The 18,691-nt window shown below is 41.2% G+C and overlaps 3 protein-coding genes across 3 annotated transcripts; all 3 read left to right on the top strand.

The window, feature by feature from the left end:
• Positions 1-852: 852 nt before the first annotated feature.
• On the top strand, positions 853-11,434 carry spina (spindlin a). Its single transcript, XM_028981865.1, has 6 exons — positions 853-985; positions 7,107-7,462; positions 7,556-7,604; positions 7,899-8,152; positions 8,273-8,506; positions 8,645-11,434. The coding sequence occupies exons 2-6, from the start codon at positions 7,411-7,413 to the stop codon at positions 8,842-8,844; spliced, it is 789 nt and encodes a 262-aa protein (XP_028837698.1). The 5' UTR covers positions 853-985; positions 7,107-7,410; the 3' UTR covers positions 8,845-11,434.
• Positions 11,435-12,770: 1,336 nt separating this feature from the next.
• nxnl2 (nucleoredoxin like 2) lies at positions 12,771-14,600 on the top strand. The gene is made up of 2 exons (XM_028980473.1): positions 12,771-13,207; positions 14,172-14,600. The coding sequence occupies exons 1-2, from the start codon at positions 12,906-12,908 to the stop codon at positions 14,338-14,340; spliced, it is 471 nt and encodes a 156-aa protein (XP_028836306.1). The 5' UTR covers positions 12,771-12,905; the 3' UTR covers positions 14,341-14,600.
• A 156-nt stretch (positions 14,601-14,756) lies between these two features.
• On the top strand, positions 14,757-17,612 carry tfpil (tissue factor pathway inhibitor-like). The gene is made up of 6 exons (XM_028980471.1): positions 14,757-16,005; positions 16,631-16,825; positions 16,924-17,088; positions 17,219-17,275; positions 17,355-17,433; positions 17,538-17,612. The coding sequence occupies exons 1-6, from the start codon at positions 15,939-15,941 to the stop codon at positions 17,593-17,595; spliced, it is 621 nt and encodes a 206-aa protein (XP_028836304.1). The 5' UTR covers positions 14,757-15,938; the 3' UTR covers positions 17,596-17,612.
• Positions 17,613-18,691: the final 1,079 nt, after the last annotated feature.

Below are 18,691 nucleotides of genomic sequence, written 5' to 3'. Positions count from 1 at the left end.
GAAAGAGGATGATGACGTAAATCATAATTATATATCTACATACATCATTCTGCAAACCCCATATCAGTCTTTGTCCTTTAAGGAAATTTGATATCTAAGAAAGCCCTGAGACACCATTTTGACGATATTGCGTACGGTCAAACGGTCAAACTCCATAAGAAGGAGAACTAAATTATATATGTTTAAGTCTGACAGTGATTAGTTGTCACACGTGACACAGCGCCCATTACACAGAGTGAAATATGGTCTCTGCATTTAACCCATCACCTTGGTGAGCAGTGGGCAGCCATGAAGATTTGAACCGGCAACCTTCTGATTACAGGTCTGTTTCCTTACGCGTCCCTGCCCCTAAAACCACTACCCCTGTGTAGATGCTGTTTTTTCCTTAAATAGGATATATTAGGATATATGTTACCTGTCAAAAACCCTTTACCATACCATATCAAGGTCATTAGCTACCTACCAGTTTATTGTGATTAGAATGTTGGAAAAATAAATGTGTTCTCATATAGGTACATCAACATTGGGCCATTATGCCAACCTGTAAGATACCTTTGATCACCTAAACCAAACGATGCCTGGCACTCACTCACTTTCACATAGAAACCCAAATTCGTAAACACTGCTTTAGAAAAAATCCTTGAAATCACTCTAGTGGAATTTTTTTTGAAAAGGAGACCCCCAGCCCAAATCCTGTCGCAGTCCTCGCGCATGCGCAAGACGTTCCCGTTGTAGTCTCGCAAACGAATAAACGGGGAATGTGCGGCGCCTCACTGTTTGGCAGGAAGCGCGGCTCGCGTAGAGGCCGGCCGTCTGCGCGCGGGAGCACTATTTGGCAGAGGGGATGGGGAGGGGAGGGTTAGCGCTCGGCCAGGATCGGGGCTCGTCTGCACCCACCAAACGAAGGCTGACTGAGGAGACCCGAGGAACGCGGGCGAAGCCCCCAAAATCTGCCCCGGTCCTCCGTAATTTTGCGACCCCGGGGGTAAGCGGCGAACGAGCGGGAGACCGCGCGAGGCGCGACGCTTCTTTGTGAGAGGGAAGGGGGACGGGCGGCCGCGGACGGTGTCGGCGGCTGCTTTTCGGGCATTTTTGTTTTCGTCTGAAAGTGAGCGTTCGGGTCACATCCCTCCCTCCTTTGTTCGGCGGCTCCGTCTCGCCGCTATTCGCTCCGCCGCGGTCGGAGAGAGCCAACATGGCTGCCAGCGGCAGCTCCCGACGAGGGGAAGGCGGACGGTGTTTATCCGAGCCCGCATCGGAGCCCGTGAGCGGCCAGCCAGGCTTTGTGTTCGCCCGGCCTCACTCCGCTGGGCTTGTGCTGCAGAGGACCGGGCTGGAGGTCCGCAATTAGGTCAGACAGTCCTTCCAGGATGGCTCAGTGGGCGCTGACACGATTGCATGTTTTTTCTACTTTATTTCACAATATAGCTCCATGTCAACAGAGAAGTTTGGTGCACAAAGCGAAAATGTGAACGATGCAGTTAGTTGCATTGAATAATTTACACGCACGCAGATTTTGCCTTGAGCTTTTTTCGCTGGGCTGCTTCTGAAACCAGATCCGCCTCCCTGGTCGTGCTGCATTGTTGCATTTCGAAATTGAAGGTGAGCTCCTGCATTTGGTGCATGCACGGATCCCCCTGGTGACATACTACCCATCTAAGGTCAAATTGCACGTTGCGGGAGGCAGATAACAGGGGCAGGGAGCGAGCAGATTGACTGACTGGCTGCTGGCGTGGTTTTGTTTGGAGGGGGCGGGTTCATTTGTGTTTCATCACGGTCTGTCTGTAGATCATTTTCAGTATCACCTCTGCATCTTAAATTGGTCCAGCATGTCGGGAATACAGACACTGTAGAAGAGCGGCAACAGAATTCAGTGTTTTTATCCTCTTGATTTGCTGATGTGTGTGTGCGCGCTTCTTTAACATTATTCATAGTTTGAACCTAGTGGAGAAACTATGATCCGTTTTGAACTAAATAGGTTTAATCTGACGGATGGATACATGTATTCATTCACAACACAGAAGAAATTAAATCATTCATTTTTTGCCACTGTGGCAAATAGGTTTTGGGTTTTACAGCTAAACTAGTTGCCTTATGATGTCCGTACCTTGTTATAACATGTACCAGTTGAATGGACTGCATCAGATATGTGCTCATATTTAAGTAATGGCTCACATCATAAACCCTCCCTGTTGAGGAACGAACCCTCTGTGAGACAACGTCCCAGCAGGCCATTTGAAACAAATCATGTTTCATGACTAGCTGATCATATCAATGAATAAATGAGTGCTTAGACGTGTACATATTCATCACAGGCATGAGGAGTAATGCATGGTAGTTCATTGGAAATATGCCTCATTGGATAGCTGGATTATTGTCATGTTGACAATAAATTATATTGGAAGTGGTCATTATATACATAAATGATTCTGTTGTGTTTATGGCAGATTTTCTTTATTCATATTGTTATTTTCTCCCTGTAAATTGTGAGTTAATTTTTGCTTGCTTGCTGTTTAGGCCTTGCCCATTGAATGGTTTGCCAGGTTCCCGACGCTGACGTCCGACACAGGTTTTCGAGGTGGCAGAGTCAGTCGAGACCTCTGTGGGTGTAACATATTGTTGCTGTTACTGTGAGAAGTAGTGTTTTGTTTGCCCAGCACTGGTGAATAGTGAGTCTCCCTCTGTGCAGCCCATAAATAACTCTTACGAGGTCATATGGGCAAGAGCACATTTTAACACTTAATTTGTACCTTCTTTATTCCTGGTTTATACAGCAATATAACTTCAAGATAGACAGGCTGAAAGAACCCTGATCATAACAAAGGCTTTTACTTCAAGGACACTCAGAACCATCTCTGATTTGCATGAAGAATCTGTCATGAATGTCCTCTGATGAGTCACATTTCATTTCAATTAACCACACTGTAATATTTTCAGACTGGAAATGTCAGATCCTAGTTTTTTTTTTTTTTTTTTTTTTGGGTTATTTTTTGTGTAATGGCTTCATGGGTCGTTGTGCCTGCCAGAATTGTCCGGTGAATTGTGGCTGAGTTAGCATTTATTTTTATTAATGGGAAATGTGCAGCTGGCAGGCTTGTAGAAGCGAGTTTCAACTCATGCTGTCTTTAGTTTAATTTCTTTAGGAGCGTGGTAGTGTTTGTTGGACAGTGCACAGTGCTTCCTTGCTTTCTTAGTGTTTTCAGCCATCTTCTGACCGCTTGTGCTCTGTGGCTTGAAGACGGGGCTCTGGAAGCTTCCAAGCCCTCGTCCCACCACAGGAGGATTACTTAGGTGCTGGCGTTCAAGATATCGGAGACTAAATGGATCCCACAGCAAATGGCAATATTTCTGGCTCTGTGCAAACTGTATTTTATATACATGCTACTCTGAGGCTTACTGAAAGAAGGTTGGCGCCACCTTCAATATAACATTTAATGTGTAAAAAATATCTTTATCCATTATGGGTATATGACCGGTCTGTAAAGCCACGGTGATTTATTCACTGAAGCATCTTCGCCAGTCAGTTCAGATTAGCTCTTCTGTTACATCTCGGAGCAACACATGGACTTTATGTCGAGGAGTAGCTTGCAGTTTCCCGCCTGAAACACCTTGCCATCAAAAAATGTATCATCAGGTTGAGATGATTTCTCGACTGAAACTCCTGCCAGACACGTTCTTGTTCTGAATTCCAAGCAGCCGAACAGTAGTCTGCTACGGAATCCCAAAAAGCAACACACACACACACACATGACCAAAAGAAGAGCTATTTATGGATTAGTGGGAATGTTTGCTTTTGTCGCATCCGGGGACCTGCCATTAAATGTAATGATAATATCTAGGTAGTAAATGATTTATTTAGTCTGTTTTAGCTTTAAGGTAGCTCTCATCGAAATTCAACAACGTTGTTGGTTTTTGATGAAGAACTGCTGGTTGTCTTTGTCTTCCACACTCCATTCTCTGCCCCTTGTCCCCTCATCCCATCTGTTTCTTCACTCACCGTAACGTCTGCGGCTCTTTCCTCCTAAAACCAATCCGGTGCTGTCAGGGGCTGGCACCGCGCCCTAATAACGAGAACACCAAAAAAACAGCCCGTGTTTTTTTTTTTTTTTTTATATGTATATATATATATTGCAACAGCGAAGACCTTAAGCTTTTAGCATCTCTGAATAAATAGCTGTGCTACCAGTGTAGCTGCATCATTCAGTCAGATTTCAGCTTGGTTGTAGATGCAAGTTACGTCTCTTTAATGAACTTTACAACAGTTAATGAGGTAAATAAGATAGAATATTTTTAAAACCCTGACCTCAGCCTGTGGAGCAAGCGTTAATGTAGCTGTGGTATAGTTTGTTGCACAGCAAATAATACAGATTAATTATGCAAGTAAAGTAGGATTGACCACAAAACTATCAATATGTAAATTGACGACTAATTGCCATACGAAGATAAGGATGTTTTACTGATGTAGTGGCAAGTGCTAGTGCTCCTTATTGATTTTAGATTTGCTTTTCTTGCAAGCTGCTATTAGAACCACATACAGGGTAATGGCTGCAGTAATAAAGCTGGTATGACACGTGACCTTTATGACACCTGAGGACTTAGTGTAATTTTGATGTGAACCTGATGAAAACATCAGAGCGCACTTGGTGCTATAAATCACGAGAACGTGTCACATTAAAAGCTACAATATATGGCCACATGATATTAAACAAATGTTCACTTAATGTTAGGCCATTTAAATTTTTTTAGGTCATATTTATATATAAAATACCAGTAAAGTGTAGTAAAGTGTAATGCTGAGAATGGATACCGATGTCTGGATAATATGTAGGCTATCAGTACAGAGAAATCTGGCACATATCGGGTGCTAGTCTGCTCTCATTAAAAAGGTCAATTCGGGACACTGTGCAGAGTTCTTACAGAAAAGTAATGTTGGATCAGCAAAATCTCCCACTGAGGTTTATTCTAACGCTGAATTAGCAGCAATGCTTCAGTCTACTGATTTTGTAACTTTAGAATCTTGCATCAGCCAGTTCATTTAATTTGATCTAGTTTATGTAAGTGATTCAGTTGTATCTCTTTTCATTATTCCAGGAGCCTGGTTCTTGATTGTGAAGTGTTACACATTTATGCGCACTGTATATTCTTTTTTTGAAGAGATAGTCACCCACATGAAGAATTTGCCTTCAATACATAGATGCACACATTTGCCTGTGTCCAGCGATGTGCTACTTCTCCATCTGTATCTGTAGCTGGCTCACCATCACAGCCATCTGTAGCGTTTGACGGAAGTGATGGGAATCTGGCGCAGGTGAAAGTCATTGGGAAATGACGGAATCCCGTTTTGTTGTCACTTTGTGAACGCATCTGACCTGTGCACAAAAGCAATGTCCTTATTGTGTTGTGGGTTTTCGCCGCTTGTCTTCTGGTTGTTATTTGCCAAACATCTGTACAATTGGTTTTGGGCTAGCAATCCCGAGGATGTGGATCTGCTGTTCTTTCCTGTTCTTCCTCTTCAGAACCCATGTGACATGGGGAGGCTCTCTATAAATACGAGCTGAGCTGAAATGTCCAATTGTTAACAGATGTTTGCCCATCTGCTATACGGCACATCCTCACATAAACTTTTACAGCGTCACAGCATCTTCTAAAGGAATGTTTTTACCTCAACATAGTTGAAGGTCTTTCGGAACATGGAATTGACATACAGTGAGTCTGACACATTTTCCGTAGCCAGTCTTGACTGAGAAAGATCAGATGAGGCAACCTGCAGAAATTAAGCGTATGACTAAATTGAAGAAAAGAAAGTAACAAGGGTGTGGTGAGAAAAGGTGGAGGAATCCAGCCTGTAAATATCAAAACAGGGGAAATTTACTTCTGAATTAGACCCTTTGAACATTGACTACTTCTGCGTTGAAATGCTTGTGGATGGGCGTGGCTAAAAACCAATGCAAAACCATGTGATTTAAAGAGTAGTAAGAAGGGCATAATCTTCGCTGGAAAATTTGCAGGTTTTTTATTGCATTAATTCAAAACTATTATAAGTCTAATCTATGTATACAATGAGGAGGTTAAAATGGGGGAAATGACAGTATATTATATTATATATATGTCATCCATCACAATGCAAAAATGTTTTTCCTCAAACTCCATAAAGAAATAGATTTTGGTTAGGACACGTACTGAATACATTATGTGCTAATCACTGTTTTTTTTATGTTGAAAAGTGGTCAGACATTGTTGTATAAATAAATAAACAGTGTGTGATTTGTAAATATTAAAATTATAATTTCACTGTGTGCATAGTCTAAATTCTATGTTTTCTGTTATAAACATGTTTATTCACCTAAAAACTGTGATTATGGAGTGGATTTGGGGGGGGGGGGGGTATATGGGGGGGCAATATGACAAATCACTGTTAAACAAAGTAGTTGAGCATTTACTGCTTGCTTTTGTAAACCATTTACATGTTAACAAAAACGCAAATTTTACATTCTTTCATTTGTAAAATGAAGGGCAAACCTGGAAAATTAAAAAAAGTTGTGCCTCAGATGATTTGCTTTCATTACCAAGAGTTTTCTGTTGCGTGCGGCTTTTCTCTGTATTTGATGTGAGTTTTCGGCTGTAAGTGATCATCGCGTGTGTTCGTACTGGTCGTGTGCTGGCAAAACTTACAAAAGAGTTGTTCTGTGGAGTTCTGTCATTTTCCCGCCTCAATCGGAAACACATACAGTGGACTGCAGCATCCAAAAACTTGAATTATACGTTTCCTTTTTATTTGTTGGATTCTGTAATTCAGTCCACGTTGTCTACATCATGGGAATCATAGGGCACTAAATTTGGCTGTAAAATAAGAATGCTGGTATGAATCACTGGGCTCAGAGGTAAAGCTGCTACTTTCCGTTATAGACACAAGTTTCAGTTTATATTTTCAGTTTACTGCAAGATGGTTGAGCAGTTGTGTGTGCACACACAGGAAAGTGTGTGTGCTTGAGAACATTGTAGACAATCCTTTAGATAGTGTTCAGGTCCCAGTCTGTGGATGAAATGAATGAGGCAAAATGTGCATTTTGACAGCGAGTTTGATTTCTCTCTTTGTTTCCTTACAGGTTCTGTGCTCAGTTGAGCTAACAGTGGGTTATCTCCTGGCCCACTAGGAGGGCGAAGTTATTCCTCCTCTCCAGGGACACCATTTGCACCACAGTCCAATGGCCAGATTCCTGAAGTGTAAACCATAGCATTTCACGTTCACTGGCTGGCTTTTTTCCCCCTTTTGGATTGGCTTCCAGAAACCCTTTAGGCTGCATCTGTGCTCATTTTCACTTCATCCCCTCTACTCCCCCCCCCAAAAAAATTATCATTGACATTTTCACCCTAGTGAGGCAGCCCGGCTGCTCCCTCAGATACAGATGAATGAAGACCCCATTTGGGAAAGCCGCCAGCCAGAGGGCAAGAGCTGATGCAGGTAATGTCTGTTTTCATTTCACATAATCCCTGTTTTATGTGCAAATGTAAAACCATATTTCATGTCATTTTTTGGCATCTTTTGGGGTTTAAGGGCATGCAGGTGTTTCTGCAAATATGATGAAGAAAAAGAATTCCCACAAGTAAGTTGTTTTTCCCTTGTCTAAAAGTTAAGACTTTTCATGGGAAATTGAGAATTGCATTTTCCAAATATTTCACATGGCGGTCCTACGTTGTATGCTCAGTTGGGTTCATAACTAGGCTGTGTAAGAGGACCAGTACTGTATACATTTCAGCTGACACAGAAATATAGCCTCTTGTGTTGACTCAGGGGTATAGAACTGACCTTGTGCATTTAGGAGAGCCCTGTGAGGGTGGCTAAATCCAGCCAGCTATCTGCACACTTCGCTAACCCATGCTTTATCTAACCACTGCAGGAAACACAAGAGCAGCCTGGGACCCAGTAAAGCCGTGACGCAGCCACGGCGGAACATTGTGGGCTGTCGCATCCAGCACATCTGGAAGGAGGGCAGTGGAGCGGCATCCCAGTGGAAAGGCACAGTGCTGGACCAGGTGCCTGTCAACCCCTCGCTCTACCTGATAAAGTATGATGGCTTCGACTGCGTGTATGGCTTGGAGCTGCATAAGGATGAGCGTGTACAAGGCCTTGAGGTCCTGCCAGATCGGCTTGGTGCGTAAGCTCATTGCTGTCTGTCTTTCACTGTTAGCAGTGAAAAGCCAGATCTAGGTGTACAATAACTGCTGGTTATTAGGAGGGGTGGTAGTTACAAATTTTATTCCTGTTCTCCAGCCTCATCACGCATCAGTGATGCCCATCTGGCTGACACCATGATAGGTAAGGCTGTGGAGCACATGTTTGAGACGGAGGATGGCTCTAAGGATGAGTGGAGGGGAATGGTCCTGGCACGAGCCCCCATCATGAACACGTGGTTCTATATCACCTATGAGAAGGACCCAGTTCTCTACATGTACCAGCTCTTAGACGACTACAAGGATGGAGACCTGAGAATCATGCCAGACTCAAGTATGTGCTGGTTTGTGGTTCCTAATGTGTGTGATGTGTTGTACTGTATATAGGGCTGGACTATTTTATGATCTCAATTGTTAAAATACTGGAAGTACTGAATTGAATGATTTGGTGACACCAGTGTTGTCATTTCAGATGACACACCGCCTGCTGAGCGTGAGCCTGGAGAGGTAGTGGACAGCCTTGTGGGGAAACAGGTGGAGTACGCCAAAGAGGATGGCTCCAAACGGACTGGCATGGTCATCCACCAGGTGGAGGCTAAGCCCTCTGTCTACTTCATAAAGTTTGATGATGACTTTCACATCTATGTCTACGACCTGGTGAAAACGTCTTAGGCATGCCACTAGTGAGTGAATGTGAAGAGGGGGTTGGAAGAGCATGTGGGAGGTGATCCCACCTGAACATAATCCATTGACTTATTGCCAATAGTTTTCATCGATGTTTCCTGTGATGCATCTTTTTTATTATTATTATTATTATTTCACTGAAGCCTTGGAGTGTTCGGGGCTGAGAAGAGGTAGCTGTGAGCTTTTAGGCTGTCACAGGAAAAAATTTGCACCACACTCCCCTCAAAGACTTTGATGATCCGGACGAAACATCATAACACCGTGATTAACGGTGGGAGTAAGAGCCTTTTGAGCTAAGTGGGGTCTTTGCACTCTGTGTTGTGAGTAAACTTGTCATTTCTGGAGTTCAGTCTGGCCAATATTGGACTTCATGACACCTTTCACCTGCTGCTGCTGCTGCTGCTCTGTAGAGTACGGCCTTACACACCTCTCTGCTTTCCCATAACAGCCTAACCAGCATTATTCAGCAGTGTCCCATGTGTCCTTTAAGTCTGCAATGAACCTGGTTTATTTGTCTTTTATTATAATTTTTTAATCACTTTTTATTGAATATGTTGTATATGATGTGGAAATACCATTGCCTTTTGTTCAATGTTGCCGTTTGAAGGTTCCCCTGTTCTGCTTCTTAAAAGTATGTATCTTAATTACAAATTTGTCTTAAGCACTAATTTTGGAAGATCTCTGTTAAAGAGACAATTGGAGCACTTGAAATATGACTTCCAATGAAATAATCTTTTCTTTCTGGTTTTAAATCAGAATTGGTCGCCATCTCTTAACAGTACTCCTACAAATAGGGAATCTAAAATGTATTCTATTTTTGTTTGACTAAAGCTATGGCTCAAGCCTTGTGAAGTTTTTAAGACATTTCAGTGACTGTTAATGTTTTTTATAATCAAAACCATCTAAAAACAATTTATTTTCATTAGTCCATTTGAATCTGCATTGTTTGCCTTTGTCAGAGTGTTTCTTATACCTTCATAAGTATTTAGACAAACAAAAAAAAGTGTATAAAACCCCTCATAACCTATATAGTAAATATAATGCAATCATTTGCAGCTAGTATTCTGAAACACTCCTAATATATGTTTTTATTCTATTAAAAAAATCCATTGCTGTTTTGATTTCAGTTTAAGCCTAAATGCTTGTGCCTCGTGGTTAACCATAAAATGGTTCATCTGTTCGAGTTAGTTGTAGGTTTTCAGAAGAGCACACAATTTGTTGACCCTTGCACACAGATGTTACCTCAGTTTCTAATCTTCATGCGTCTTCAGCCCTTCCCAGCACATTTCTTTTGTCCCATTAAAGGCTTTACCCTCATCATCATTCACAGGCTTAGATGTTGCTTTGGGATCGTCCTGAGATCATCAGGATTGGGAGATCTTGCCAATCTTGAAAGGATGAGTTCATAAAGGCCAGCATAAATACTGATACTTGTGCTTTTTTGTGCTTTATTTAATCTGGAACGTATATTTGTGTTGGTATCTCATATTGTTGGCCCTTAGACCTTAATGCAGGCCCTCTGCTCACCAAACCAAAATAACTGGAATTCAGAAAGTATTGCACACAATGTTCCATTCAGCTCCTTTGTCTAGTTGATGGGCATGAAGAGAAACAACAAGGGACCGGTGGGAAAACAGTTTGGTCTTATTCCTAAAGTGGCAGACACCATTATGCAAGAAGACACCTTCAGAAGAGATTAACTTGATGGATTGGCCTTTTCCATTTACCTTCTGTAGTATTGTACTGTGTTTGATGTTGGTTTGACGTGGGAAGAAAAATAAAATAGACCATTCATTTTGCATGCGTAGAGCTGTACATGTAAGTTAGTGTGATGCATGTGTGTCTCTTTTCAGTTGTTTGTTCCCTAATTGAATTTTTTGGTTTATTGTGTTGCTAATTGTGAGGTTCCCTTTATATTACTTTGCATTTCCTTAAAGAAAAAACAAGAAGCAAGATGACCTTTTTATTTTTTAAACTGTGCTCTATAGGATCAAATGCACTGGTGTTGTATGTGGAGTGCCAACCAAAGGGCAAAGTACCAGTATTACACAGCATTTGAGGGATCATATGTCTTACAAACAAAGCCACAGTTCTTCACAAAGACTAATCGTTTATATGTATGTATCATTTGAGTGCCATAAAGACAATGATTAGCAAACAAAGAAAACAGCCTTATATCATTGGGACCTGGGACAAAAAGTCTATACTAATCTATATGAAGCGTGTAAGTGTATGCATGTGGGTGTGTATGTGTCAGCATTTCAAATAACATATCAGAATAAAATTGTACTTTGGAAATTAGAAGACATTTTGATTTCTGGTTCTGAGAGCAGAATGAAAGTATGGTCCCTTTGAGATGCTGTTGCTCTTTGATTACATTGTATAATACAGCGCAATTAATGGTTACATGTATAGTTCAAGATTCATATTCTCTTGCAAGTGTAGGTACATGGCTTCTATTGAACTGCATCTTTATTTTTTTTTATTTTTTGATCAATGTAGATAGTTCATTTTATTTGCATTTAGAAGTATAAACACATAAAAAAACTGTTACTTAATTCTGTAAGTAATTTTTATAATTATTATGTAAGTCTATCCTTATAACATAAAAAAATAAAAATGTTATGTGACATTGTGTATTCCTACATTTTGGCACTACTGATTTGTTGTTGTGTTGCTTTTTGCTTAAATATTGAATGCATGAAGCCACAGTTAGATAGTTGATGAGTTCATAAAGGCCAGCATAAATACTGATACTTGTGTTTTTTTGTGCTTTATTTAATCTGGAACGTATGTTTGTGTTGGTATCTCATATTGTTGGCCCTTAGACCTTAATGCAGGCCCTCTGCTCACCAAAATAACTGGAATTCAGAAAGTATTGCACACAATGTTCCATTCAGCTCCTTTGTCTAGTTGATGGGCATGAAGAGAAACAACACGGGACCGGTGGGAAAACAGTTTGGTCTTATTCCTAAAGTGGCAGACATTTACATTTTAGTATAATTGAGACCCACTGTGCACAAACCATGGCAGCACAGGACAGTTGGCACAGGGCAGTGGTGGACTCATAACTGAAAGGTTACGGGTTCAAACAAAGAATCGCCAAGGTACCCATGAGATCAAGCAGTCGTGGTCTCATGGGTGCAACATATAACATCTAAATTAGCATAGGTGAATCCTTCAATGGGAATATTTCCAAATTTATTGATTTATCCCACATCACAGGACCAAACCTCATTGGGTTGGCCACCAATATTTCCAAGATGGGGCCAATGACCATAACAGAAATGGCCACACTGGCTTTTATTTCTTCATGTATACAAGTGTGAAATTAGTCCCAGAAGAAAAAGCATAAGGTGTGAATCCCCATCAAAATGATAGGCGGCTATCGTATATCATTTTCAATTGGCAATATTTTTAAACAGTTTTGAGCTGTTTAGTTGCTAATGGGTGCAAACTCCCCCAGGAAAACCATTAGTCTTGTTGTAATGTCCAACCTTATCTTTCTTGGACATGCACTGTCTGCTTTACAGGGTTAAAGGTGACAGTTCCTTAACCGCTAGGCCACCACTGCCCCTCCCACAAAGAAGAACTGTTGGGACCAGTTAGATGTTCCCTTGATTTAAAAAAACCCGTGTGAACCAGGACTGTGTGTAGCCAGAATGACATGTGGAATACAGACACGTGATTCCCTGCTGACCTATAAAACACTGCGTTTGTCAGTAGGCGGGGCCGAACACTGGAAATGCCCGCCCCGTGAGCGCGACGTGCAGGACTCCCATGCTGACCAGCAGAACGTGGACTGGTGTAACTGAGTGTCGATCAAATGAATCACCTAGGAAACCGACACGCTGAACTGTTGAAACCAATGAAATGGTGAGATTCTCGGTAGGCGGGACACTGGTGCTGAAAAACCCGCCCACGGGAGACGACCGACGGGTCTCTGGTGGAGTAGTCCAGTTCCGTGGGATTTGCCCGAGTCGGTATTTAGTGACCAGGGCGCGATTTTTTTATTACTACTATTATTATAACAGGAACGTATCTGAACCATGGTGGAGATGTTCTCAGGTCGCATTCTCATAAATAAAGAGGGGGATCTGATCGACCCGGAGGAAGCGCTGAGAAATAAAGTTGTGGGCTTGTATTTTTCCGCTGGATGGTGTCCCCCGTGCAGGGACTTCACCCCCATCCTGTGTGATTTCTACACGGAGCTGGTGGAGGAGAGGGAGCCCCCTGCGCAGTTTGAAATAGTCTTCGTATCCTCGGACAAGTCAGCAGAAGACATGGTGGAGTACTACCATGACATGCACGGGGACTGGCTGGCCCTGCCCTGGGCAGATCAGTATAAACAGTAAGTCGGCGATGACTTGTAGTGACCCCGTAACTTTTAGGGTTTTTAAATATCATATGTTTTACAACGTGTCTCACTTCCTGGAACTGTAAGCTCCTCGTTTTTTTTTTAAGATGGTATTAACCTGCTGCTCGATGCCTTGAGATTAAATCCAGACAAGTTCTGCACTGCCGGGATTACAGGTCCAGCCAGTTGACCAGTGGATGACACTTGTCCAGGCAATCTCTTCATTTGGTTAGATATGACCGTGAAGTGATTGTCATTGTGAAACGCCGCAGCATACGGTGACATGGTGAAATGTGTCATCTGCTTTTAACCAGGCGCCCGGGGAGCAGTGTGTGGGGACGGTGCTTTGCTCAGTGGCACCTTGGCAGATCGTGATTCGAACCGGCAACCTTCTGATTAAGCGGCCGCTTCCTTAACCGCTAGGCCACCACTGACCGATGTGAAATATGAGTGAATTTCACTCACTGCCTGCCTACATATAAGAACGTAGAAATGTGGGCTGCCCTGCTTTGTTAAGGAAAACTCCTGATGTAACAGCTTCATGCATCACCTCAGTGGAGATTAGACTTCTAAATACCATTAGGTAACGTTGTCCTACCTGCTCTGTGTTGCATTGACATATATTCAGGAGCCATTCAGTTCATGGCATTTCTTAGTATTTACATTTGCAGCATTTAGCAGACGCCCTTATCCAGAGATACTCACAATCAGTAGGTACCCTAGCACCAAGGCCCAAAACAGACTTTTCTGAAAAAACCTTCCTCTGTGCAGCATCCTATCGAAAGGTAATTATATATTATCCAGACGTAATGTTCAGTGCATGCAGAAATATAAAATATATTCAGTACATTTGCTGTTATAATTCAAGGAACTGCCAAGTATTGGGACGTTGTATTTGTATTTCCCTAAATGTGTATTAACTGTAGTGTTTATGCATTGTGTTTTTTTTTTCCTCAAGCGACCTTAAGAAGAGGTACAACATCACAGCCGTGCCCAAGCTGGTTATTGTAAAAGAAAATGGCCAGGTCATCACCGACAAGGGCAGAAAACAGATCCGAGACCAGGGGCTTGCCTGCTTCCGTAACTGGCTGGAGGTGGCGGAAATTTTCCAAAATTTCAAGGACTGAATTTTCTTTCTTTTTTATGTATCATTTATCAAGGGCTGTTTTATTACATTGCTTTTATTACATTACTTTTTAGAAGTATGGCATGTACAAAACTATTGGACTGTAAAGTTCATTTATGTATATTTTTTTACTATGATATTTAATATTAGTAGAATGTACAAGCTTTGATATTTTTATAATGTTTAATTTGCTGTATTTTTTCACACATCAGTCCAAGATACTAAGACTCTTACTGGCTAACAGTAAACCAAGGGCTTTCATTCCTGTTGTGGCGCATGGGCTTATTGCATATACACACATTTGTCTTATGAATTCCCTAGCGTTTCATTAGCACATCACAATAAATCCCGAGGTAGCGTTTCCATCATGAGGCTGCAGGTTCCAGCTGTACCATCAACTGCTCTTCTTCTGTGTAAACACAAATATGGGGGACGTGTCTCCCGAGACCTTGGTGTTTTTGTAGATTCGCTAATGTGTTTAACTGACTCAGCTGAAGTGTGTTTTCAGCAAACAAAACAACAGAATCACTGAAAGACTTGGAAGACCCATACAGGCCTGGCCAGCAGCAAGTGCCGCACAATAACTGGCCACATAATAATTGTAAGGAGAATAAAACAGTTCCTGCTTGCAAATCACGTCTTTCACCAAAAGATCTCATACTGAACCAGAACATCATGGCCACAGGTCCTGCTGCCCTTGGGAACTAGTAGAATTATTTGTAGAGCAAGTGACAGACACACCTCTAGATGGCGATGAACATTCATAGTAATGAGGAGGAGGATCAGGTCATCACCAGGTCAATCGTATTCCTACTCCTACTTCCCTTCGTATTGGAAAATTGGTTGTACAATTTACCATACAGTTTACAACACCATATAGTTTTAAAAGAGTTACACGATTTTATAGTAAGGCCTGACATCTTAGAAGAAACATTAGAAGAAGTACATTCATAAACTTTTGAAAATTATATTTTTCTGGCTCTGCTGGGTGTTTGAAAGGGCAAGCCTTTTTCAGCTAATGTCATTCTATGACATATCCACAAGCAACACGTTTCAGTGAAACTAAGGGTTTTATGGGTAGGGAACTTTGCCCCTTCCCCTTCCTGTTATAACCATGGATGGGTTAACTACTGCTGCTTCCTGTTTAAGAATATCAAGGCGTAAAGGCATATCAGCCATATATAATAAGTATATAATTTATAATAGGCTCTGACTGTGATAACTACTTTTAGATTCTAAATTGGCAAAAATGTGTATTTCTTTACAAACATGGACCACAATGCAAGTTTAATGCTTAAATGCATTGTATTGTCTAGTATAACCGGCACACTGTTACACAACTGTTCTTGATGCACTACTGTGTACAATACTGTATGTATGTAATATTTGCAGGGTGTTATCATATATGAAGAGGCCTAGTCATAGTTTATGAGCGAAACTATGGCGCTTCATTCTCTGGCACACCCTGGTCATAAAAACCTGGTCCCTCATAAATGGGTCTAAAGGGCACCAGGATCATTTGAGTGGAGACCTGAGAGCCGAGACATCAGCACTGTCTCCTGGAGCTGAGTGAAGTTTCACTGAGGAAATCAATCCAAAATGCAGGAACATTTTTGCATTGGACTTCTCCTAGTGGGGATTTTTATGACATCGGTACATTCCATGAGTAAGTTGCTGGAGTTTTTAAACAATTTAGTTATTATAGGTCCAAAAAGTTTCTATACAAACAGAATGTTTAGCATAAAGATCTAAATGAAACTCAGATTCAGAGTGTAAAGGTAATGTGGCCTAATCTGTTAATAAAAGTTGAAGATTGGAAGAGTCCCAATCTCTGACCTAAAAGTGCTTGTATTTATTGTTCCTCAAGGGTTGAAAAAAACAAGTAAGGTATGTGCAGTAGTATATTACTGCAAAGTGCAGATATATAATTTTTTCCAGTTGCTTGATTTTTTTTTTTTCAAATCAGGGAGTTGTCAATTTACCAAAAACCAAACCAAAGATGAACATTAATAGAGCACACACATTCTAAGTGGCTTCATAATGAAATAAATTGAGATTTGCATATTTCATGCAAACAATGCCTGCCTACCATTTTAATTTTCAAGATTTAATCCTTCAGCCCCCTGAAAGCCACTGAAGGGCAAATTTTATGTCAAAATGTGTTCTTGCATCTGTCTTTCTGTGTGATGGTCCTGGACTGATCCCAGAATTTAAGTGAGCATGGTTTGGCAGTCACTCTGTAATCTTTCTCTATATAATTTCCATTCATGTATTTATTTTTGTTTCCCAAGCTCAACAATGCAGCGAGGCTTTGAATGTAGGCACTGGAGAGGACAGACTCCTGAAGTATTTTTATGACAAAGACTTGGGCTTCTGCGTCCCGTTCTTCTACAAGGGAGACGGCGGCAATGAAAACCGTTTTAACAGTGATGATGAGTGTTTGAAGGCCTGCTCTCCCAACGTCAGTGTGCTGTATCCTGAAGGAGGTAAAAGGAGAACTCTTTGGTAAAGTTTTTTTCACATTAGGAAAACACTTCAAAAATGTATTAACTATGAACAAAACTCAATGTCTCTCTCGCCCTAGATGCAGTTTGCTCTCTTCCTGTGGACCATGGTAGCTGTTTTGCCATGCTGCTAATGTACTATTACAATGCAGAGGAAAAGGCCTGTCGCATTTTCCATTACGGGGGCTGCCAAGGCAATGGCAATCGCTTCGAAAAGAAGGAGGACTGTCAAAGAACCTGTCAAGGTAGACTTCAGTTTTCTTTTCTTGTCTTACCATAAAGTGTAATCTCACCTCTGTAGTTCTGCATTGGGCAGTTCTAAAGTTGTCCACTGGATGTCCACAGTGTATTACTTTGCTCTTTTTTTTAACCTAGCGGGCCCATCTGGAAGAATGCTGGAATCTGATCCTGACAGGAAGACTGTGGATGCTGGTAAAATTGATCAAAAATCATGAATGGCTCCACGGTCAGTTGTATGTGGCTCGTTGATCATTTTTTTGTTCCCTACCAGGGCTGATCGTAGGGGTCATTGGTGTGTGTGTTTTTGCAGTGGCTTTAATTGCTGCAGTTGTTCTGTTTGTTGTTCAAAGGTGAAGACTGCAAAACATATTCTGTTACATTTATACATAATAACTGCATTCACATAAAAACAACGCACTGTCATTTTTCATATTTTTTTTCTCGTCCCACACAGGAAAGAAAAAGCTAAAGGGAAGAAGAAAGTACCAACTTCGGAAATGGAGCTGAGCTAATTTAAAACTGAAGGCACTGTTTTTTATGTTGATCATATTTTTTACTTTGTTTTCATTGTTATACATTTTGCTGAATATGTAAAAACCCATTGTTATTGTTACAATACAAGAAGTTGATTAAAATTCAATAAATGTTATGTCTGTATTGTAGATGAGTGTGTGTACCTTGTAATATTGTAATATTTATACAGAACATGGATACTGGATATGTCTCCATATTCAAATATTCCTGACAGACAGAAACATCCATCAATATTTGTATAGAAAAACATTAACCTTCTGTGTAAACATTTTATATAATGCATTTATAATATAATACCTTTGAATCGGTTTTATTTCATTTCGTTTCATTATGTTTTCAACCTGGACTGGCTGAAATTGGGGATGGCAAGCTTGGGCTGGCTGGTTGACATCCGGTTGACATTAGATGTAAATGAAAACCCACGCATTGGGGCAGCAGTGGCCTAGCGGGTAAGGAAGCAGGCCTGTAAATGGAAGGTTGCCGGTTCGAATCCAGAGTTGCTGAGTCCCCACACACTGCTCCCCGGGCGCCTGTCATGGCTCACCAAGGGTGATGGTTAAAAGCAGAGGACACATTTTGTTGTGTCACTGTGTGCTGTGCTTTACAATCACTTCACTTTCACTTCGAGCCCATTGCTGTATATTTTGCCCCAGACCATTGCTGGGCTGCACACGTTTTGCTGTGCTATTTATCTGTCACAGTTTAGAACATTTGCACTGCTGTTCAGCAATGTGGTATAATGCGTTGCTTTTAATGTCTATGCAAATCATTCCATTCACAGATTTCTTTATAACGACCAAAGTTGCTTTCATGTTTGTTTTAGCAGTGGAAGCGAAGGAATAGTCCAGCGTCAACATTTAATCCTCCAATAAATAAATCAATGATTTAACGTTATAATATAGAAACAAAGAATCACATATGGTTCCCACAATGAACTCATTACTTCACTTTCTTTAGTTATTGGTCAATTCCTTGTTTTTAGTTCAAGATAAGTCTGTACAGCGTTGGTGTCGCGGCAACAAATTCAGTCACGTTACAAAAGACGTGTAACAGACACTAAAATAATGAAGGAAT

The sequence above is a fragment of the Denticeps clupeoides genome, chromosome 5 (genome assembly GCF_900700375.1).
Source record: "Denticeps clupeoides chromosome 5, fDenClu1.1, whole genome shotgun sequence".
Classification (NCBI taxonomy): domain Eukaryota; kingdom Metazoa; phylum Chordata; class Actinopteri; order Clupeiformes; family Denticipitidae; genus Denticeps; species Denticeps clupeoides.
Note: the sequence above shows the minus strand (reverse complement) of the source record. Positions and strands in the feature narration are given on the sequence as shown.